The 24,676-nt window shown below is 42.5% G+C and overlaps 1 protein-coding gene across 4 annotated transcripts in view; it reads right to left on the bottom strand.

Annotated features, from left to right (window-relative positions):
- Positions 1-2,219: 2,219 nt before the first annotated feature.
- PIG-C (phosphatidylinositol glycan anchor biosynthesis class C) overlaps positions 2,220-24,676 on the bottom strand; it is a 40,058-nt gene continuing 17,601 nt past the window's right edge. For 2 of the 4 annotated variants that reach the window (XM_084588904.1, XM_084588906.1), the window contains exons 6-10: positions 19,665-19,712; positions 14,737-14,887; positions 9,419-9,585; positions 5,838-5,923; positions 2,220-4,678 (exon numbers count right to left, since the gene is read on the bottom strand). In XM_084588904.1, coding sequence (XP_084445030.1) covers positions 4,644-4,678; positions 5,838-5,923; positions 9,419-9,585; positions 14,737-14,887; positions 19,665-19,712 — 487 coding nt within the window. In that variant the 3' untranslated portion in view covers positions 2,220-4,643. The remainder of the gene's footprint in view (positions 4,679-5,837; positions 5,924-9,418; positions 9,586-14,736; positions 14,888-19,664; positions 19,713-24,676) is intronic. The other 2 variants (XM_084588905.1, XM_084588907.1) reach the window with 2 other exon arrangements.

Genomic DNA, 24,676 nt, shown 5'->3' on the forward strand with positions numbered 1-24,676 from the left:
CCAGCACTTCATTTTTTAGTGCCTTGAAAAGCTTACTGATCTGATTTTTTGAAAGATCACAATCACGGAATTAAAGCCTAGAACTGCAACTACTATCGTGCGCAAAAGTGAGAAGACCACAGCTTCGGCGGCCGTAGCGGCTGTGGGGAAGCACCGCGTCGCTGCTATCTCGCGCGGCTCGCTCGCTTCGAGAGTGCCCAGCATGACGCAAGACTTTCCCTCGCTCTCGGGCTGCCGCTTATCACGACTGACGAACTTCCAGTGCGACATTCTGCTACTCTGCTGTTGCCGGTCGCGTTAAAAGGAGCGGCATTGTGAGGTGTTCAAAAATAGCGTAGTCCCGCATTAGTGAATGAAATGGATGGTAACGTTGCGTCGATCTACTTGACTCCGCAGCATCAAAGGCCACTTTAATTTTGATTGCACCAACGTTTCGTATTTTTCTCCCCCCACAGAAGGAATAGCAGTTCATTTTAAAGCGATAGCGTCAGTAAACGCAGGTCGAGAAATAATGTCCGTCAGCGTCGACGGCGTCACTCGTTTTGAATACTCGAAGCCTTGAGCAATCCCGAACTCTCTCCCCCCCCCCCCCCCCCCCCCCCCCCCTTTTCGAGGTATGGCAGCCTTTGTAAAATCGCGAGCATGCTCTGAGAGATGGCATGGAAATCCGCATTTCTCTTATCATAAGACTATATGATCTCATTGAGCTCGAAACCTTCACCTGAAAGTAACGTCGACGCTGACAGGATATCTCCTGTGGTCTACGTCCTTCAAAAAAAAAAAAAAAAAAAAACTCCACAACACACGAAATGATGGTGAAATAAGAGTTAACCTCAATATCTGTTAATTACATAAACGGTATCAATCATGTAGCATGATGTAGAAAACGCTATTGCGTATACATGGTGTGCTAGTAATTGATAACTGGAAAATTTTTCTCTTAAATTGAGAACTCGTATGCGCGAGTCTCCCCTTTTAAAGGAGCTAATACTTATTCCAATAAAATAACCGTAGCAAGCTTTCTTGCTCCACAAACCAGAGAGCGCACTACAAAGCTTGACTTAGAATAAGATGCAGAGAATATGAGTGGCTGTTGTGACGCCGTGATGTATTTTGTGCTGTATCGTTTGGTCACTTAGTTCTTCCACATCCCAGGTGCTGAGAAGTGGGGTAAAGACATGAAATGTGATTAACTGTTGTCAGTGTGATGTGACGGCGCGCGCCTGAATGCGCAGTGTGCTCTTCTTAATGACCCTGACTTATTCACCCACCCGTTTATATAAGACATGCATTTTTGGATGCAGAAGCTGTGAGGTAACTTTGCTTTCGCTTTGCTTTAATTTTGCTTCAATATCCAATAGGTTGATGAGCTACGCCGTGATAGCGGCTCATGTTAAAGACTTATTTATAAAACCACTCGCACAGTCTAACTCGCTCACCCTACTAGCTTGTCACGGCAAAAAACAAATAGCGGCCTTTTGCATCTTTCGTATACAAAACTCGGTGTCTTACAGAAACGCATCGGTGAACAAGCTAGCAATTTTAAGAAGTGCACTGAGCATTCAGGCACTCGCTATTTTATGGCGCTTCCGAACAGTTAATCACCACCTCGTGCGGTCTCGACACTTTCTCGCATATCCGTTCTGACGGAACTCATGACAGCGACCAAACGATACAGCACAAGGCATCACTGATTCGGGAATGAAGATTCTAATGCATATCATCATCTGAAATGCGCTTTCCAGTTTATTTAGCAAGAAAGATTGTTTTGAATCACCGATTGGGTGAAGTTATATTAGCTGAAATAAATTATATCGCACAGCCGAGTAAGCTAATCAAGATAAAAACACCACGATTCCTTCTGTGGGGAGACAAAAAAAGCGTTACCATACATTTCATTCACTAATGCGGGACTGCGCTATTTCTGAACACCCTGCAATGCCGCTCCTTTTGACGCGACCGTCAATAGCAGAGTAGAAGAATGCCGCACTAGAAGTTCGTCACTCGTGATAAGCGCCAGCCTGAGAGCGAGGGAAAGTCTTGCGTTATGATGGGACTGCTCTCGCAGCGAGCGAGCCGCGTGAGATAGCAGCAATGCGGTGCGTCCCTGCAGCCGCTCCAGTCGCCAAAGCAGTGGTCTCCCCACTTTTGCGCACGATAGTACATAGCATAAGAGTATGCATGCCTGCATGAGGCAAGTATAATAAACAGAGTTGGGAGCAGTGTGCAAACAAAGCTTTTATACACGCAGCACTCTTCGCATGCAGCACACAGTAACAAAAGAAAGATTTCGTGCTTGCCAGCACATTACTATTAGAACTGCCATTGCATCAGACATATAAAGACTTGATCACATCTTTCGTCAGAGGATAAATTATTCAGAATGCCGCCAGTTTCCCTCATTTTTCTAGCTTAACTCATGCTAGATTGTGTCAGGAATTTGCATACAAGCCAGCTGTATATTTTTAACACCAGCTTTTATATGTGCAGCCATGTCAAAGAAATGCTCATAATATACTGCATAGCATACTATTTTAACTCGCACTGTGATAGAACATAATACAGTCGAACCCGGATATATCGAACTCGAAGGGGATCGCGAAATAGTTCGATATATCGATAATTCGATATACAGAAATCGGCTTGGGACGGCACTTACGATGCGAAAAAACGATACTGTATTTGTCGTGTAATCAACTCACTCACATAATGAACCTACCCTCCACTTTTGCACTCGAGAATTTGGCAAAAAAAAAAAAAAAAAAACGCTAAAGCGAGCTCGCTCACATGCAAGCGATCTCAGCGATGAGCCGCAGCGACAGAGCAAAAAATTTCCAACTTGTTAGAACTGTGTCCTTCTGCCGTACGAGCCACCCCGGCAGCTCAAAACAAGGTTTCTGTGTCGCCGTGGCGGAAATCGCCAACGTTATCGCTTGCATGTCGCACTCCGTTTCGGTCGTCTCATCCACAGCTCATTTCTTGGCAGCGTGCCAAGATGCTGGGCAGCGATAACGTCCCGGCGTGTATATCCTTTGATAGCTCCTGCCGCGGCAGGGAGCGAACTTGGCAGACTGCCCGTGATGGCTTGATTGCACAGGCCTGGTTCAATTTATCACGCCGCGTTTGGGGCGGGCGTAGTCTACTGCCACAAAATCATTGGAAAGCGTGACAAAGTAGCTGCAAATGCTGTTTGAAGCGAAAAATGCTAAAAGCCGGTGTCATGATCGCAGCTGACCGCGTGCTTTCATTGATTCATACATGCAAGAATAAACAACTCCCGTAAACAAATAATAATAATAAGCCGCTTCGTGACGCCATATCTTATGCTACGCCGTGCGTACAGCACAACGATGAGAACAAACGACTCGCAAAAAAAAAAAAAAAAGAAAAGGTCTGTCGCTTTTTAACTGCTGCAGGCGTCATAGCCATGTCAGCCACCGCGCGCAGAGGTTCGCAACACACGCTGGAGAAAGCGTCCAACGTTCTGTCTGAAAACGGGCTGAGCTGGCTTGGAGAGATATAGCTCGGCAAAAGAATGGGCACACCCTTGGGCTTCGCTCTATCGCGTTTTTCCCCTCTCGTTCCCACCTGTTCTCTCTGGTTCATTCACGCACATGGCTTGCAAACATCACGTGCTCGTGCGGGAAACAATAACCGCAGATGCGCGCGCCTTTGGGGAATGGGCGCGGCGCTGCCCTAGCCGAACTGTCCTCTCTCATTCCTTCCGCGCGTGGCTTGAAAACGTCACGCCGCAAACGGCCGAGGGTGATGCGATCGTCTATGGGGAAGGCACACTTTCCAGTGCGTAGTGCGGAGTTCGATATATCGAACGACCAATGAAATTGAGTTCGATATATGACGCGGCTTTCCTATACTTTTACATGGGATTTTCAAGGGGATATTCCGTGAGCTCGATATAACCAAAATTCGATATATCCGGGTTCGACTGTACATATATTACATGTACATAACAAACAACATAACACAACGAGCCAACCAATGTTTCATCTTTGTAGCCAGCAGTACTAACACTCGGCTGATACTAGAATGGCAAGACTGCTTCCTGCATACAGTGGTGCTTTTCACAAATAAATACTGATGACACACTGTGAACAAAAATATGCCCCTCCCATTTCGGACTACAATAGTGCCCTAACTGCCTGTGCATTTTATGTTATTTTTACCTTTTACAGTATCACAGCATTATCTTAGCTGCAACCAGAATAAGATCAGCAACAGTTTTGGACGAAAGTGCACTTGAAAAGAGGAATGAAGAGAGGGCCCTTGCTTATTTTTTTTTATGGCTACACAAACCTAAATATTTATATAGAACAAATATCGATAAACAGTGTCCACTGTAGGAATAAAAGTCAGGCATGTGCTCATAGTTCTGCGTTTCTCTCACTGTGCAACATAAGTTGCACATGACAGTGCTACGCCGATTCATGAGGCAAGGCACAATGTACTACTCCTTGTGCTTATGAGTGCACCAGACGCCCACTGGTCCATACACTCAGTCTTGGGCACGCCGAAGAAGGCTCTGGTGCATTTGCCATACCAGATGTATCTGCTGTGTTGCAACTGCCAACTTCCTCTGCACTTCACGAGGAGCTTGACTGCTCCAGCTTAGTGTGGTTGGTCATCTATGACTGCCTCATCCCAAGGGCCGTGGATGCTCCTGCAAAGAAAAGCATGCTTCAATAAAACTTGTTGCTGGGCTAGTTGGTGACACATGCTCAGAATAGAAAGGTAGTGCAATAGGACAGAGGAAGGGACCACGCATGAGTTATGCCCAAGCAGACCTCTCAGTGATAAGGTAGTGAGCTACGCACAATTCTCTTGTGGCCTCTAAGCATATCTGTTAGCAGTGGAGAAACTTAACATGTGATCCTTGCACCTTCAAAGGGGCTGGCTGTACTCTTTATCCACAGTGAAAAAAAAGGCACCTCATAACTGGAAATGTTTGCTTCAAAGAAATGTTTGTGCATACTAATTGTTTGCAAACATGCTAAGCACTGAACACTGATCTCTATGCCTTTTCAGCTTGCATCCCTTCAGCAGCAGTGTGTGTTTAATTCACTTTTCAAGAGCCCAACATAAATTTGTAATTTTAAGCCCAATTTAATTCTCGTTAGAATTATACAGAAGAATCAAAACCTCAGTATTCTATTGAATACGCACAAAAAGAATATGGCATCTGTCTGCCAGTAATGTTCAATTTGACATCCCAACAGTGTGAGGGCTGGCGTGCTAGCACATTAGGATAAAACTGCAGCATGGTGACTGCTCCTTAGCATGACTAGTGAAGCAAATAAATGCAGGCATGCATGTCAAAGTCAGTAGTACACTCAGAGATAGTACTGCGAGCACTGTGCAACCTTGCAGATATGTTTTTAGAAAACATCTTGAACATGTTTCAAACTGCCTGATTCTGAAAAATGTAACAGTTAAATGAAATGCAAAAGCATTTACCAACAGTTTCGCGTTATAATAAGTCATTTAGCATTTCTTGGCGCAAGGTATCAATAGCCCCCTTTTTATTTAGTGCTTGCAGAATTGGGCCTGTGATTGCACTGCCCCTAACGCAGAAGAATTTTTAAACAGCGATGATAAGACCTCATTATTTTTAGCTGCTTTGCTCCCTTGCAGCAGCTTTACCATTGCACTGCACAGAAGCCACTGTTAGTCTGGCTCGTTTATATCTAAATGCATAGTTTTAGTTCTTGGATGCTTTGCCACATTTCCTCCTTGCAACGAAGCCAGCACCGATGCACTATTTCAAGTGGTGCCCCCTTCATAAGCTAGGGGTTTTTCCTTTATGCTTTGCTCTTTCGTACCTTGGCACTGCAGAGAAGCCACCAAGGCAGGTGAATGCTGCTGCACTCTAGCTCTTCTCTCGCATGCCCCCAAGTTTAGCCCACTCCTGTGTTCGCGCGTAAATAAATAATCGGTAAATGTATACAACTAGACTGGGTCGGAATGTTGAACGTTGTAGCCAGGAAAACGCGTCATCCGGGAACATACAAGGTGTTTCAATAAACGGTTTCAAAAATTCCTGAAAATAGGTCAAAGTCGAAAAAAGTATTTGAACTCTTCAGCTGCGGCAGACACGTATGCCGCCAAACTCTTCAAATTATCAAGCCAATTAGCTTTAATTAATCACAGTTGGTTAATCCCAATGAGAAGTCTGAAGCAGTGAACAAGACGATGCCATGTCTGTTTTTGAAACAGAGAGAGAGTAATTTTCTAAAGCCCTGCAGCATGAGCAAATCTTTTTTTTTTTTTTTCGTACAAAACAGAGTTCAAGAGAAGCGCGCAGGAAGCTTGGCACCGACGCAATGTCCAATGATAATGTGCAGGGGCTACAGTGCTCAGTTCAAAATGCAACCGGTATTGTGCCATGTCATGTACAAGGTGATCCACTTCTACCTATAACACGGTCACTGCTTTCAAAGCAGCATTGTGTCGGATGCAGGTGCTTATTGGAGCAATGCGATATATGCACAGTGGGACGCAGAGGTGATGCATGGCCTGCCGCCTAGCTTATGGAATGGCTGGGTCGGACGCAGTGATGCTTTGAAAGCAGTGGCCGTGTTGTAGCTAGAAGTGGATCACCCTGTACTTTCTTTTGCCTCGCAGCTTGGTGCATGGAAAAGGCCAGTCACTGCCAACGGCGTGGTCATTGTTGTTGGCAGCAACGGAGCACAATAAAGTGCATGACACGTCGTAGTAGAGCACGCAGTTAGAATATGGCGCTGTAGCGATTGAACACGCCGTCACCAGATATCATGTCTGTGCCGAGCGTCCTGCATGTTTCTTGTGCTCAGTTTCGATTCCGTAGAGAAAACAGTATCGGATTTCCTCGCGCTGCACGGCTTCAGAAAATGAGTTTAACCAATATGGTATCATCTCGTTCATGGCTTCGAACTTCACTCTGGAATTAATGGCCTAGTAATTAAAAAGGTAATTAGCAAATTCTAGTTATTTAGTTGCATAATTAGAAGAGTTTTGCAGCAAATTGTATCCATCAAGCCTGATAGTTACTGTGAATAAACTCGCTGTGTTTAGAAATTTTCAGAAGTGTTCGCTGAAACGCCTGGTATAGTCTGAAGAAAAGAAATGTATCTTAACTGAGAACATATCGAGATTCTATTGTACAACATGGCAAACGTGAAGCACTAGAGTACTATACACAGCAACAGGTTTTATGCATCACCTTCTAAGCAGTAATTGTCAAACACTCCCTGACTGGACTGCAATTTGTCGTAAACTATAGACTGCCTTAAGCCTTAAAGTGTCAAATGAACAGTGTAGATCTAATCAGTGCAAACTAAATTGGGTCCTGGGGTAACAGGCAAAAGGCCAATCTACGCTATGAAAGATGTATTGTCTGAAGTTTCAAAGTAGCCCAATCAAGATTTGGCTCCAATGGTGCCCATAGACATTCAGAGGACTCAGTTCTATGGCTGGAGTGTGCACAGTGCTATCCGCCTGTACTTTGGTAGTGCTACAACTACTGTACATTGGCACCACAGCCATCTTTCCAATGTAAAGCAACCAGAGGAGGTGGATGTGGACGTAAGTCAAGAACTGCTGTGTACACGTGAGCGAAACTTTAAAAGGGGCTTTTGTGATGAAGGGACTATGAGAAGGATCGAAAAGAAACTGAAAAAAGAAAGCAAAGCCACAAAACAAGGATGTATTGTAAACTGTCTCTGAAATTGTGACTTTTTTACCCACTCCTGTATGAGCCTGTCAAAAGGCTTACAGTATATAAATAAATAAACACCCAAGCCTTGCACCACCACAGCAGGTGCAGCTGATGGGCCAATTGTAACTGCCGTTACTACTACTTTCTTATCCCTGTTGTTCACCAACTGTGGCCACTAGTAACAAAAAAAAAAAAAAAAATTTAATGTGACGCCCGCACGAAGTGGCCACATGCGCATCATTTGCTTTCTTTGTGTGTCGAGGCGACAATACAGTGTATAGTGTGTGTGGTGGCATGTCTGGATATGACACCAATGAAACAAAACAGTGATAAACATTGACTGGGACCCTGAACACCTCTGCCATGGCATATCACTTTTATGTTGGAGAATGCACAACCATGAACCTATCGGGCAAGTTACTCAGCCGTACACTGCTCATAGCACTTATAAACAGCGCTAAAGCAACATCTTTTTTTCTTTTTCCCTAGTACTCCTTTACACTATGCCATCCTAATGCAGTACTGCAGCTGGCGTGGTGAGGAGCACTTGCACTAAACCACATGCTGCTCAAGACTGTGGTGGGAACCGAGCTGCCATGGATAATGGCTATGCTCCCAGAAACTCAGATTCAGCGAAAACAAGACACGGGATTTAAGCTGATTGGTGCAGCAAAGGCTAAATATTGTATTTTTAATTTCCCTCCTTCTAATGAGCATTTAGCAAAAGTTATTTTGTGACAACACCTCTCCCGCGGTCCCCTACATTCTCCAAGGCATCTTTTGCAATCAACCAAGGAATGGTTCAGGGCCTTTTTAAAATTATGCCAGTGAACATAATTCACCACTGTTGAAATTTTCTCATGCCAAGAACAATGCTCTTGCAAGGTCAAATAATGATGTCTTTATAGTGATGCCTGTGCAATACAATAGTAGGAAGACAGGATCTAGTACAGTATGGTTTGGTTCGGTTTGTGGGGTTTAACGTCGCAAAGCAACTCAGGCTATGAGAGACGCCGTAGTGGAGGACTCTGGAAATTTCGACCACCTGGGGTTCTTTAACGTGCACTGACATTGCACAGCACACGGGCACCTTGCTTTTCGCCTCCACTGAAAAGCAGCTGCCGAGGCCAGGATTGGATCTGTATCCTTAGGAACAGTAGTCGATCACCGTAACCACTGCGCCACCCCTCTAGTACAGTATGCCGGCACCAATTGTTGACATGACCATTAGTTAGAAGAGGTGCTGCGCCATTAAAGCCACGGTACATTCAGCTGTGTAATGTGACCAGAGACAGCATTTCAGCAACGGTAGTGGAACTCTTCACTTTAGGGCCTAATGATTGCACATAAATCAAGTATGCATCAAAGAATTTCTGCAGATCGGTTTCTTGCTTGTTTTGTTTCTGGCACTCATCATAAACAAGGCTGCCTAACAAGCAGCGAAGATGCCACAGTTGCTGCACAGGGAAACTGAACTTCTATATGCAACCAAACAAGTGTTAATAAGCATAATGTGCCTCAAAATTACGCAAGGCGAAAACAGACTTGAGACCACTAACGCCATACAGCCGTCATCCATTTGAGCCAGTGTGAAGGGTACGCAATTTTGCATCCTTCGTGAAAATTACAGACTTGTATGCATGGCATTAGCTTTATCTGGCACTCGGGATACACAAGGCTGCCTGATGAGCAGGAAGGATGCCTTACTCTCTGTACTGATGGCAGTAAACAAAGTGACTAGGGAGAAGCACGCCCACAGCAAGCAATGTTATGGCCAGAGCTGCAGCCAAAGGAGGACTCAGCTGCAAGCAGCTAGCCATGGCTAGCACTCCATGGGCCAGTGTCAGTGCCACCTGCAGTCTAGGCCAGCGATCCTGCAATTAGCAAGCAAGATCGAAAAACATGCCATTAGGAGGTGAAAAAAAATCCACGATATGCAAGAAAATAGGGATGCTGGAAACTAGCAAGAATTAGAACTGAGCACAGTGATACTACTGTCAAAATGCAATTTTGAGCCATTTTTTTGGAGGCACTAAGATTTTTTATTTGAAACACCTTGGAGCGGAGGAATGCTGTTTTAAGAGCAGTATCGTGCTGATAAATTTCAAACCTGGAACACTTTGGGGTAGTAAAACACTGATTTAGAAAGCACTCAAGAGCACGAGGCTTTGTTTCCAAATCATTTCAGTTGACAATTTCAGAAATAAAAAAAATGTTTTGCACTGCAAAAAATTTAACTTAGTGAAAAAATGGGCAATGGTCACCTCCTCTGAGTGAAGACTGCAAAAATGACTACTATCTGCAATTCCATCAAGTTGTACTGGATATCAGCCAGAGGAATTATCAAAGCAAAACTGCTCCAAAATATTCCGCAGCCTCCTTCGCAGGTGCGGTGTGGTGGAGCCTCCTAACAAGCGACGGTGTCCACGTAAAGATGGCTTCAGCAAACAAACAATGGGTGCACTGGATGAACTACGCAGTGGGCGAAAGCAAGGACGAAAAATGCCTTCAAGATAAAAAGAACAAAGACGACCGACGCCTATCAGAACATAAAATAGCATGCAGCTGGCCTTGGCTTGCCAATACTGTTAATAACCGCTACTGCTGCAGTCCGGTATAGTGAAGATCAGAAATGAAGCTATGTGGCGATGGTTGCCTCGATCACTTGGAGTAGCGCCGTGAACCTGGCGTGTCTGACCTCAGCTGCTGCTCTTTTGCGTGCAGGGTACGTTGCAGCAAGACGAGCATAACTAGCATAACTATAAGCGAGTTTAAGAAAAACCATGGTACAAAATAAGCGGCTTTAAAATGCATTGAAGATACAGCCAGCCAGCCAAAAATTTTGAAATTTGCTTGAATTGGCTAAAATGATTAATGATCCCGAGTTTAATTTATTGAGAGTCTTTGATATGTCATACAGTTAGGGCTATATTTTTAAATTACAACAAATACATCGGCGTACAAAACGCCAATACCTCCAATGGTGTTTTGCTACACTAGTATAGCTGCTGTAGGTTAAAAAAATGGCCCTATTATTTACTTCAATCAATCAATCATGGATATTTTATTCACCACATAGATGTGGAAGGAGGCCAAGGGAAAAGCTGTGTCTGCGGTTTGAGGAGTCCTCAGCCCCCTTAAGGAGTGTACAGCAGCAGGGTGAAATGAAAGTTGGCACAAAACGGTAACAGGCAAAAAAGAAAGAAAAAAAAAATGAAAGGAAAAAAAATAATAATAAAAAGGCAACATAATGCACATCAGACAATACACTCTGAAAAAAAAACAAAAAACATGCACCTGACAATATACTCATCATAATTTACGTTAATAGAGTACTGCTTTGAAACCTACATAGGTTATGTTGTGAAATATATTTTCACTGATGATAAAGAAATATTGAATATATCAATGCCACCCTTTTCTACAATGTTCAATAATCGTGGAAGTGTGTTAGGTTGTGCGGCATTTTGGCATTCCATTGTTCTGGAATTAAAGTTCTGTAAATTGGATTGTTAGGGCATAGTTCTGCAATTTCTTTCAAAGTTGAACTGTTCTGTTGGATACTCAAACGGTACTGCTAGCACAACTTATACTCATATAAGTTGTTCATGTCTGGCACATTAAGCGATGAAAAAAAATATGAGAAGTTGGTGCTGTGTATTCTACATCTGCAGTGATTCGTAATATCTTTTTCTGTAGCCTTTGTAACTGCAGTAAATTTGTTTTTGTTGCAGTTTCCCAAACTAAATGACAGTAGTTTAGGTAGGAGGCAAAGAGACCATTGTACACCATGAGTTTATTTTCGGGGGAGTATCGCGGCTGCGATTTAAAATTCCCATTATGCAACTCAATTTATTTATTAGACTGTTTATATGATCATCCCATTGTAATGTTGAGGTAAAATATACCCCCAGTACCTTAACACTGTCTACCATGTCAATCGGTTCAGAGCACATACTTTGCCTATAATCATGAGCTCAAATGTGCTGATGTGTGGCTCACCATTTTTATTTCTAAAACATAGCCTCTATTAAATCTCCCCCACATTACGTCTCCGGTGTTTTGTTTATGTCAGCCAGTCCTGTCAAATTCTATGCAAGCATGTGCTTCTCTCATGCAGATGCAATTAGACTCGGACGCCTTCACATCCTTGCGAGTCTTGATCAGGCCCGTGTGTTGGCTGCCTGAAGTGAACACAAAGCCAGTGCTAAAACCTTCCATCCCTAAAACAAATGGCCAAGTGCCAGGGTCACCATTATGCACAACTAAAACAAATGGCGAAAAGCAACTACAACAGCTCCATGCAGTTGCATCTGTTTAAATGGCCGATCATGCTCGGCAGCTTTCGCCACCGATTCAGCTACCTGCGATTTTCACAGATGGACTTCATATTTTGACTGCATAGCGTAGAACAGTGTATGCACATCGTCACCGTACTCATGCATAATGTTGGTGTGGACTCTCCCCACAAACTGTCACCCATCGATGCTCAGCAAAGATGATATTTTGGTAGATGCATGTTCCGCAGATACAGGCATCGCCATACCTGAGCATGTGAATTACTACACCGCCAAACTACCATTGTGTCAAAAATTAAGCGCAACTTTTTATCAATTGAAGGCCTGCCTAGATGGAATCACAGTGATGAATGGTAGATTCAAAGCCTGCAGACACCTATCGACCTCCATCTCAATGCATTCGTTGCTTCTGTTTCTTTAGGCAAGACAGAAAAGGGCAGCAGCTCTAAATACATGCCAAAACTTCACTGGACCGGTGGTGGCTTGCATAACTATGTGCTATCTTATGGGAGCACACTTTCCTGTAGGGTGCTTTCTTGCCGGTGCAGAAGAGGCAGGGCATCATCGCACCTACAGTTTGCTTGAAGCTTAAACTCTCCAGGACCATATTTTCAAATGACACGGTGTCACAGAGAAGGCCAGATATTGGCTTTACATGTATTGCCTGCAGCGTAGTTAACAGATATGATGCAGAGGGAGTGAGATAAAACAGACAATGGTTACCATGCTGGGCACCTTCGAAATACAGTTCAAGAGCAAAAAGAACTACAGCCATTTGGGATACAATGAGAAAGATGGCGAAAAAAAAAAGTAAAGGAACTATACCAATGCTAATTTACATTAGGATAACAGGCCCCGCCGTGGTGGATCAGTGGTTTAGACACCCGGCTAGTGAATCTGAGTATCTGGGTTCGAACCCAACCGCCGCCGGCTGCGTTTCGATGGAGGCAAAATGGAGAGGCGTCCATGTGCTGCACAATGTCAGTGCACATTAAAGATCCACAGGTGGTCGAAATTGCACCGTAGCCCTCCACTATAGCACTTTTCTCTTTCCTCTTTCACTCCTACTTCCCTCCTTTCCCTTACAGTGTGGTTCAGGTGTCCACAAAGTGTGACAGATACTGCACCGTTCCTTTCTTATAAACCAATTCACATTACTAGGATAATAGGAGCTTGTTTCTTGCTTTACAAATGCTCCGTTAGTAATTATGATCCTCTCTGTGGAAGGTTATTTATCTATAGCTTTTTTTTTACTGGCCCCACTTAACATGCTCAAATATCTTCTCTTCGCGGAACATCTGTTAAGGCCAAAAAATTTTCTGGTTCTGCCAAGTTCATCTTAAAAGAGTCTACCGTACTTTATGTAATACATCAGAATGGTGAAATCACAGAACACCATGGTCACAGTTGCTGCACATGAAGATTGAACTTTTGTTTATACAATCAAACAAGCGTAATGAACAAATATGAGAACAATACAGCAGAACAGATATGCAAGACTTGGGTTCTGAATGAGAGTGTAAACAATCAAACAAACTGCCAGTGATTTAGCTTTGTTGTACTGGCTCAACCTTTCTTTACAGTTTGCTAGAGGTGCTGGACAATTCTCACTCTGGAACTACAGAGTCACACCTGGCCCCTACATTCCAACATACATGATGAAACCAGCCAAACCAGTGCACTCATTCTCTCATCTGTTCTGGCATCGCTCGGCAACGATGACGCTGATAAATGGTTGACGTCCTATGAGCAGGCGAGCTATTACAACCAGTAGAATGACACTGCAAAACTCAGCAATGTCATTTTCGTTCAATGGATATGGTTGTGGGACCAAAGATTGGATTCTGCAGCCATGTAGGCCCCCTTCTGACTTGGCTATCAATTAAAAAAGAGCTTCACCAAAGCGTTCGAACATCCATGAGTGCGTAATCTTCGTGTGGTATAATCATGCTCAGCAGCGTGGCAAAACCTTCACTTGGTATTGCCGCAAAACATTGCAATCTTCTTTTTTTGACAGGCACTGGCATGCGGCTTTATCACTCTGATTCTGGCACGCATATCAATTCTGTGTCCTTTGTTTGATCATGCTCTTTATCGCAAGGTGCAGCTTAGTTTCTTTGTCGCGCAAGATTCACCGCGATGTGTCTCAAAGATTCCGGCCACTCACGTATGTTTCTGCAATGTTCTAAGTTGTGCTAGTCACCATTTACGGCTTTATCTAGATGTTTCCTCGCCTCTTATAAATTGACCGTTTGTCGATATGATGGGCTCAGTAGATCAACGACCGCTGTTGAACACGATTGTTGCCATCGCACCCCCCGAGCTGTTCAGAATTCAGCTGCGAGTCAGCCCAATAAAGAGTTGATTCCTGTGAAGATCAAGTCTCCTCATTTGTTGCCGATGGCATTGCCACCACTACGTGACAGTATACTGAAGATGCCAATGCCCTATGTGCTTGACTTAGAAAGGATAAAAATGTCCTAAAAAGATCTGCTGCCAGATCGTTCTTGGTGCAGGAACAATTTGGCAAACTCACGCGATTCCCAGCTTTGCAGAACGACTCAACTTTCCTTTACATAAGTGATGTGGATTAAAAATAAACAGCAATTATATAAACTACAGGCACTTACTCAAAATGACTGCCTTCGGACATGCATTGTAATGTCCTACTAAATGCTGCTACAGGCAGTGCGAAATCTTTAAAGGCAGCTAAGAAAATGAACTAACCTGCACCCATGAGGCCAGCAAGGGTGCTAGTAGAAAAAGAGCAACTGCTAGGGAAGACAGGGCAAGCACAGGGCCAGTTCCAGGCAGCCGTGAAGCAAGGCACACCGCACCGAAAAGAGCTCCATTTAGTGAGATAGCAGCCCATGGTCCACTGCACCAGAAGGATTTGTTAGACAAGTTTTTTTTTTTATTATTTAATACAGGCAAATTCTTTCTACATATTTATTCGGTTAAGCAAATCCTGGATACTAATAGGCTTGCCATGTTGTGGGAACCCCGTCTGCCCCTCTTCGCCATTCACAGACAGTTATGTCCAGCAGCCCACTGAAGACCTCTGGCCCATTGGTAAATAACAAGGCCCAGCTTTCCAACATGGTCCCTGTGGGCTCATGTTGGCCATTGACACTAGGCACCATTCCATTCTACTTAGAAACGAAGCAGAAAAAAACACAAAACAAAAGAGAGCCCAAAGGATTGCACATGTACTGAAGCACAAATAAATGTTTTGATGCCGGAAACAGGAGTTTACAACAAATGTGACTGTCACACAGAACTCATTTTTTATCAGTTTGCAAAAAGTGAGCTAGGCATAGCTGTGGCACTTTTTAACCACTCTGTCTATTTTTGCCTCAGCTAAAAAAGAACACAATGTGCACATCGAAAACATGGGGTCAACCAGCATCATGAGGCGTGCGTTTTATTTGACCCTCAGTAAAGTACTTTCCGCCAAGCTAGTGGGCTGTAATATGACAGCATGTCTGAGTCATGTGATCAAAGAAAAAATAGGAAATGACAAGATAAGCACTTGTCTTCTCTTTCCTCTTTCATCTTATGTGCAGTGTTTGAAGAATTTTCACATAGTCAATCCAACCTCCATTTTACATTTGCATTATTCAAAAATACTTTTATTTAGTTTCCTTTGCAAACATGACGTTTTTAGATCTTTACAGCTTTATATAAAGGTGATAATGATGGTTCCATAAATTCTGCCTCCACTCAGTGTTTATGAATCCACTAGACACAAGATAACAAGACAGCAGCAGCAGTATGAATAATTGGCCAAAATTTGGTAATTAGTTTTAATTATTCACTTTTTCTGCAATCACAATCTTGAAGACTATTTATTCAACCAATCTTATTTACAAGTGGAATAGGTCCTAAAATATTCAGCAATCAATGCCTTTATTTTTTTTGCACCTCGCTCCGAAACTAGGCGCTTGGCACGCACCGCCTCTTAGTGCATGTTGAGAAGAAGCAGGGAATTAATAGGTATCTCAATACCTATTGCATCTTAGCAAATTCTGTCATTGGATTAGTTTAGAATCAATACTTTTCATCGGCGTATACAGTCAAACTTGAAGGGAATCGCGAAAAAGTTCGACATATCAATAATTCGATATATAAAACGTGCCAACAGATGAGCTTGTCTGTAAGCCAGATGCGTGAATATGGTACACCCACGACAGTGGCGCTATACCTGCAGCAATACGCTGCCTACTCGCCTCGAGCACGTTGGCCCGTGAGGCCCATGCATTCGCACCCACCATAGAGCAGCGCCTCGTACCAAGCATTGAAAAGGAGAGTGCACTGGGAGCACATTCAAGTGCTGCTCTGTGCTCCATATTGCAGCGTTAGAGCTCACGCCATGCGACACAAGTGTCAATGGAGTTTGCGATCGCATCAAAACTGAAGCGGCCAAAGCTTTAGGCAAAAGCATTGCCAGCAGCAAGATGTTACTGGTGCACTGTAAGTACTATAATGATAACCCAATTTGGTAGAACTGATTTCTGTGTCGTCATCAATAGCGAAGCAGGCCAAACGAGAGCAGCTGCAAGCCTTCGGTCAGGTAGGCTGGCTTCACAGCACAACAACACCTGCACCGAACGCTGACTCTGCCTCATGACAGCAGTGCCGCGTTGAACACAAACACATTGGTACAAAAGCCACTTTGAAGCGGACTCAACATTCACCTCGTCACGAGATTTTACACTGTTAGTGCTGGCAGCAGGTGCTCGATAAACGCGAACACTGATATACTTTTGCGTGGGATTTTGGAATATTGACGCAGCTCAATATAAGCAATAATTCAATATATCCATGATCAACTGTACTTAGAGTCAACTTTTCTGTTGTAACCCACATAATGTTAAACACGTATATAAAGGAATCGAGCAAAGTCTGCAATTTTTCTTACATGATACATGCAGGTTTTTGCTACATCCAGTTTTCACAAGGAAATTTGAAAGAACTGTACAGATGGAAACCAAAACGAAAAATAAATAGATGAAATTGCGTAGCAAATAGTTGCACTAAATCCTTTAGCTCAAAGTTGTAATAGAAGCAGAGCGATTTGGCAAGCTGCTAATGATCCATCACATCGAACAGCGCGATGAAACGAGGGAATAGGAGAAACGACGACATGTCTCGACACATGCCTTTAAGAGCACAGCAACAACATCGGTAACAAATACAAAAAGTCATGCATCGCAGTCCACTGCCTCACGTGCAAGGGGTGCTTGTCATGGTTCAGAACTAGAAGGATATTGTATCAGCACTTTGATTAAACATTATGAGATAATTAAATCTTTTCACATCACAAAAATCGGGACACGTGCATCAGTAAACCCAGAATTTTTCTAACCGACAATGAAGTTGCATATCTACGTGTTCAGCACAAAAAGGTAGTCTGCTTTTCACATACGTTGCACATATATTTTTTGTGTGTGTTTATAAACCTTTCTTTATTTTTCTGTGGTTTCTTTCGTTCACGCGTATAAGTACAGTGCACTATGGTGAATAAAGTTAGCTGAGAGTCAGCACTTGTCCTCTGTCATCCTTTCTTCTGTCCCCGCATTTTGTTGCACTGTTCGATGCGATAAAAGTTGTAACATGAAGAGACACTTTGCAATCACGTTGATAATGCAAGAGCCACAGCAGCTATCACCACCTCCCTCTGCTGCAGATTACATGACGCCGCTATGCATGGGGTAGGGAAAGTAGGGGACTCGGAAAAATTTACCTATTTTCATACACTCAACTCCTAACCTGCCCATGCACCAATGCTTCGGAAATTAACTCTATACCTCGCATTGCCAGTGCTCTCCACCATCCCCACTCCTGCCATGCATTTGCTGCCTAAATCACACGAGTAATCAAGCAGTAGCATTGGGCACTCGTCTCATGCTCTTTTTGCTAAGTCCTGTTGTTTCCTGCTGCTTTTGGACTTGAGCCATTTTAGTACCACTTGGTGCGAAAAAGTGAAAGCTGGGTTTCCAATGGAAGGACACTGGTCATTGTGTCAACTGCATTCACTCATTACGAGTGTAAATATTTTTCTCATGGCAGTTTGTGCTTTACTGTCACAAACCTTTTGCATGATTCGACCAAATTTCAAGTAACACAGCATTAGTCAATGAGGCAAAACCACCATAACACCTTCATTACATGGAGTACAGAAATACACACCCTTCAGTGGGGGCTGCGTTGAGGAATTGAGAAAATTTGTAATATTGCAGGCCCCGCCGTAGTGGTGCAGTGGTTAAAACACGCAACTACTGTACCAGAGTACTCAGGTTCTAACCCGACTGCTGGTGGCTGCATTTAGATGGAGACGAAACGGAGAGGTGTCCGTGTGCTGTGCAATGTCAGTATACGTTAAAAACCCACAGGTGGTCAAAATTACTTTGCAGCCCTCCATCATGACAACTTTTTCTATCTTTCCACTTTTACTCCCATCTTCCTCACTTCCCTTACGATGCGGCTCGGTTGTCCATGGAGAAAGTTAAACAGATACTGCACCTTTCCTTTCCTATACGCATTTCTTATTATTATTAATATATACAGAGGGAGAGGCCTGCCACCATGTTAAACTGAAGAAACATTAATTCAGCATCACAATGGCTAAACACACAAGATCCTTGCAGCAGGACATCATTAGAGTGAATAGTTTAATAAACTGATGCCAATAGGACGGGATCAGTACCTGTATTTTGCCCTCCAAACATACCATACTTTTTTAAACTAAGCTATGCTTACAAACATTAAAAGAGGTTTTAGACCAACCGTTTATTGAAGATACACCTCTAAAAGTGGCCCTAGAAGCCTGCTAATTTTCATCAGATTTCTCCAAATTTTGCACTGGAAAACATAAGTGTTTATAAAGCAAACATTTTCATTCGAAGCAGTATTAAAAGACTATAGACACCAAATTTTGGTACCATTTTTCTTCTTGTTAATGATGCGTAAGTCATTACTATATATCGATCCATACGCAGTTTTCGCTTACGACAGCTATATAATTTATAACTGAATTTTCTTTTCTCACCAGTTTCGGTTTGGATACCTGAGAGATTGTTGTGACGTGTCTTGATGCGCGGCATGAAAAAACAACAATATAATCATTCATTCCTCACTTGTAATGATTCCTGTTCTTGAGGCAGGCTGGCTTTATTATTGTAGTGAATTCAAATGACACAGCAATAATTATATCGCTGTATTTTCATCCCTTGCGTGACCTAGACGACTGTGACGTTACAGCCATCGCTCGGCTGTTGGAACGAAAACCGAAACAGGTGAGAAACGAAATTCGATTATAAATTATTCAGCAGCCATAGGCAAATGTGACATGGTGATCCATGTACAGTGATGTCCTACGGATCATTACAAATAATAAAACACGAATCCAAATATTAGGTGTCTATAGTCCTTTAATTTCATTTTTAAGAATTCCATTCAATGTGCAGAAATCTGGTAAAATTGAATTTACCCAAAAATGAAAGGCCTCATATATGCCATCAGATTGCAGGCTAAAAGTTTTCTAAAAAAAGAAAAAGAAGAAAAACAAGGTATGAAAACTGGCTGTTCACTGCCATTAGTCACAGAGCCTAGTGCACAGCACAGCACGTAGACACTATACAAGACAAACTCACTCATCTGAAGGGGGCTCCTCAGCTTCTGTAGTGCAACCTCCCTGGGTGCTGCAAAGCAGAAAGGGCATCAGCATTAATGCAGATTTCTCCTACTCTTTCTTTATCATATGTATGTGCAAGTGTGTATATTTTATATATGCAACAGAAAACTACGTATATATAACCTTGCAGTCATACCTGCTGGTGATGAAATAGACAAGTTTACTCACAAAGCAACAGCACATCAGCTTTATCAGCTGATAACAGCAATCCAGTTATAGAAAGCTTGCAACTTAAATGTTACAGGTTTTCTAACCAAAGCATTCTATATCCGCTAGTGGTAAGTGCATCGAATTTAACCAACATCAGTGTACAAGCAATATGTGCATGTGGTCAGAAAATGCATTTTCCTTGCCTCTCATGGCCAGAGAGAATTAGAAGGATACTTAATTTTCACCAAAGAGCAGACACAATAGCACCTCCTCTTGCTTTTCTGTTAATTCCATTTCATTTTTTTCTTCTTGACAGTGATTTTGCTGTGATCACCACATGGGGTGTTATACGTACACATAATAACTGCTCAAACTACACGCAAAGCCTCTTCTTGATTCCCATGACAAACCTGTCCACTTGAGTATCCAATCATAAAGCGCATCTATAATTACCAATTAATAATCCCATAATCATTTACAATTATCACATCAATAATCATCTATTCCCAATCACTTACTGATTACCAATATGCAATCATGGTCACTGATTAAAATCACAATTACTGATTACCGATCACTATCTAGGTGGCACTCCATACGATACTCCATACAGAGTATACGATGCCACTACATACTATTTATGCCTGGGTTCAAAACCCGGTGCCAACTAATTTATCTTAATGAATGCTTTCTATTTTCTGAAATACCTCCTCATCAATTTTGGCTTCATCTGGACCCTTCCCCAATTCGTTAGCTTCATTTCTGGTATTTTCTGATGACTATGCCAGGTTTTCAGCACAATGAGCTCTTTGCACTATCACACAATACACAAACATTTATGTGCTATCTTTACAAATTTTATAGCTCTACTGTCTTCAAAACAGTACAAAGTTGAGTGAAGGAAAATTCTGACCAGGCCTGCAGTATTGTAACTACTATTTACCTACCAAACGGAAACTCTAGGTGCAACCAGATTATTTAAAGATTGCGCAACCATCCTGTATTTCGAGCCCCAAACAAGTTTATAGTAAACAATATCTGAAACTTGCCAAACATTGCAAAACACACACATGCACGTGCACGCACGCACACGCACTCATGCACAAATGAGAATGGAGGCACTTCAGTCTCGGTGTTGTAAGACCAAAGAAAAAAAAAAGTACACTGGACTACATATGTTGATCAGAACCTTGGATGAAGCAAGCCAAAGACAGGGGCACAACTAGAAAAAAAAAAAAAAAAAAATGTCAGTGTAAAACTACATAATGCTAGCCACATTCAAATGAACAAAAGTAGGTTTAAGACAATGAAACGAAGAAACAGCGCAAACAGATGGGACGAGTGGAAAGGCGAGACAGACACATGCGCTGTCTTTCCACTTTTTTTTTTTCCTTTCCGCTCGTCCCATGAACCACCCAGCCTGACAAAGCCCTCTTTTTAGGTTTAAAGCAGTTGGTACCCAGAACAGTGCTTGAAAATTACAGTGTTATATTCAAGTTAGAACAAAAGGCCTTCCCTTGAATATGCGTCTGTAGAATGGGCTCCTTATCAGAAAATTCTTTCAACCAAATTAGAAAAGGTTCAGAGACGTGTGGCGAGATTTATTTGTTCAAAGTATATAAAAACAGATTCTGTAACGAAGATGTTAAACTCATGCAGACTGGAAACATTTGAAAGAAGACGTACACAGCAGAGGTTAAAAATGCTGTATCAAATCATCCATGGAGAAATAAACATAAATAAGGAAACATATCTACAGCCACATATCTACAGTAGATTAAACTCCTGCCTTAATCATCACAAAGCACATAGGCCTTATCTAACTAACACTAAAGTATTTCGCTGCTCATTTTTTCCGGATGTTGTTGAGCGCTGGAATAAACTGCCAGTTTACATTGCTGTCTGCAAGTGTAGCTGCATTTGTGAATGCACTTGATGGCTCTGTTTAGATTTTTGTGAATATGCAAGTATATGTGTATATATATTTTAATATATCAGGTTGCTGTACAGCGGTGTTGTGTTTTCATGTTCTTTTGTATCATATATTAGAAGTGGTTTTTCATTCTGTGTATATATTTGTTTTAATTTCCCTCCCTGTAATGACCCTCAAATGAGGGTTGACAGTATTCTTAAATAAATAAAATAAAATTATATAATTTTTTAAGTACTGCAATGACAAAGGATGGAACTGACAAGATAGGCTCTGTGGGCTACATTTGTCCTTTGTCACTGTGCTATTTTTTGAAGGCATCTGTCATTCCAAGTAGTTCAACTTTTATTTTCTCACATACTGTGTTTACAAGTAAAAATACAAATATGAATATAATGCAAGAAAGAGTTTGAGACCTCTCAAAAGCAATGAATATATAGCAGAAAATTAAACAGGAAATGAGCTCATTACGATACACGAATAAAAAAAGCCAACGGTCAATGAGGCAAAGAGTAGGGGAATGTTTTTCGTTTCTTTTAATTATTTAGAGAGAATGACAATTAAATACAAAGTAGAAGAAGAAAGCACCGAGGCAACAGATGTGTTGATACTATTTGAGAGGCAACACTTCAGGGGTATGCATGTCATTATCGAGTGCAGCAAAGTACCAGACTCGCTCACACGTGCAGCAGTGGCCGACATCCCCACAATGCACCGTGTCACCCTTTCTTCCTGTTCGCCCAATCCTGTGGTCCATTCTCCATTCTTTCCCTTGTCTACTCTATTTCTTTCTACTCTAACTTTCATTCCTACTCTACTCATGTCTACTCTAACTTTCATTCCCATCTACTTCTTAATGGCTTTTGCCACTCTTTTTCCTCATTTGGAAGCTGTCAGAAAGTTGGCTTCTGCTAGATGCTTATGAGTCTAGTGGTGAAGAGAGCAGTAACAAGTGTAAGGAGCAGTGAGAAGAAAAAAATAAAAGCAGTTCAGTGAACAACATGCATTAGATGTTACATTGTAGCTATGCTGTACTATACTGTGCTTGTGCTTGGCTCACACGAGGCTTCGAAACCTCGCGTGCGAAATTTGGACTAGTAGAGGTATTGCACTAAAAATCACCCTGGTTCCCATTACAACACGAGATGTGTTCTGGATCCTATTAACTAAGGAAAACAAACTCTCCTTATGTTTGTGCAAATACGTTAGTATGTGGCATTTTTAGGGAAGTTCACAGGCAGAAGAAAAGGCAACACACCACATGTCACTGACAGGTTCCCTGCAAGTCCTCAGCAGTGCCATATTTCTTTCGTCTTACTTTCAATACAATTTCTCACAATTACTCCCATATTTCATAGTGTGCTGCGACCTTTACCATGATTTTGTTTCAGTGGTGTCATCACACACCAAGCTCAATAATCTTACTTAATTTCATGGCATTACCCATGACATTAGTTCAATGGCTCTGTCACAAAATAAAAATATATTAATTCAACTGAGTTTTTTTTACCAGAAATAATGCTTCCCATGCCACACAAGAACAAAGATACAGTTGAACCCGGATATTTTGAATTTTGGTTAAATCAAACTGACAGAATATCCCCTTGAAAATCTCATATAAAAGTATGGGAAAGCTGCATCATATATCGAACTCAAATTTCAGCGGTTGTTCGACATATCGAACTCCACATCATGCACTGGAAGGTGCACCTTCCCCAAAGACGATCACATCACCTACAGCCGTTTGCCATGTGACGTTTTCAAGCCATGTGCAGAAGGAATGAGAGAGAACAGTGCGGCGACGGTTGGTCTAGAGCAGTGCCGCGCCTTTTCCCCAAAGGTGCACGCATCTGAGGTGATTCGTTTGCCGTGCGCCAGCATGTGATGTTTGCAAGCCATTGCGTGAAGGAACCAGAGGAAACTGATTTGGCAATGCCTGGTATGGAGCAGACGCAGCCAACGTAGTGTTCGCGAGAGGGAAAACAACGTGATAGAGCAAAGTGCAATGGTGCGCCCATTCATCTGCCAAGATTTCTCTTCCCTTCCTCTCTCTTTCCTGGTCTTCGTCCACAGCAGCACGCACTACGCATGCATCGACAAGTCAGCTCAGCACGTGGCAGACAGAACGTCGAATACTCTCTCTAGTGTGTGTTGTGAACCCTTTGTACACGGTGGGAGACGTGTGATGCACGTCTTGTGTCGTGCTGAATCTGCGGCGTTTTGTAAGCTATGCCGGCTGCGGACGTTAAGAAGCGTCAGATTTCTTTTTTTTTTTTGCAAGTCATATTCTTGTCGTCATACTATGGCGGCTGTGAATGTTAAGAAGTGGCAGATTTCTTTATTTTTTGTTTCTTTCTTTTTGCGAGAGTCGTCCATCCTTTTTGTCGTGCTGAATGTGCTGAGTAGCGTAAGCTATGGCAGCTGTGAACGTTAAGTGGTGTGTTTTTTTTGCGAGAGTTGTCCATCCTTGACGTCGTGCTGAATGTGTGGCATAGCATAAGCTATGGCAGCAGCAAACTTTAAGAGGCAAATTAGATTTTTTTTCCTGTTCTTTTTTTTTGCGAGTCTTCCATGCTTGTCATCGTGCTGAACATGTGGCGTAGCGCTGCGGACGTTAAGAAGAAGCAGATTTTTTTTGCAAGAGTCATCCATCCTTGCATCTATGAATCAACGAAACCACGTGGTCAGCTGCGATCATGAAACAGGCTTTTCGCATTGCTCGCTTCAAACGGTATTTGCTGCTATCATGCTTTCCAATGATTTTGTGGCAGTGGACTCCGCCCACCCCAAGCATGGCGTGATAAATCGAACCAGGCTTGTGCATTCAATTTTCACAATCGCAAGTGGCATCTCAAGCAGATTTCTGCATATCGAACTATTTCGCGATCCCC

This window comes from Amblyomma maculatum, chromosome 1 (genome assembly GCF_055883805.1).
Source record: "Amblyomma maculatum isolate TAMU_Amacu chromosome 1, ASM5588380v1, whole genome shotgun sequence".
Classification (NCBI taxonomy): domain Eukaryota; kingdom Metazoa; phylum Arthropoda; class Arachnida; order Ixodida; family Ixodidae; genus Amblyomma; species Amblyomma maculatum.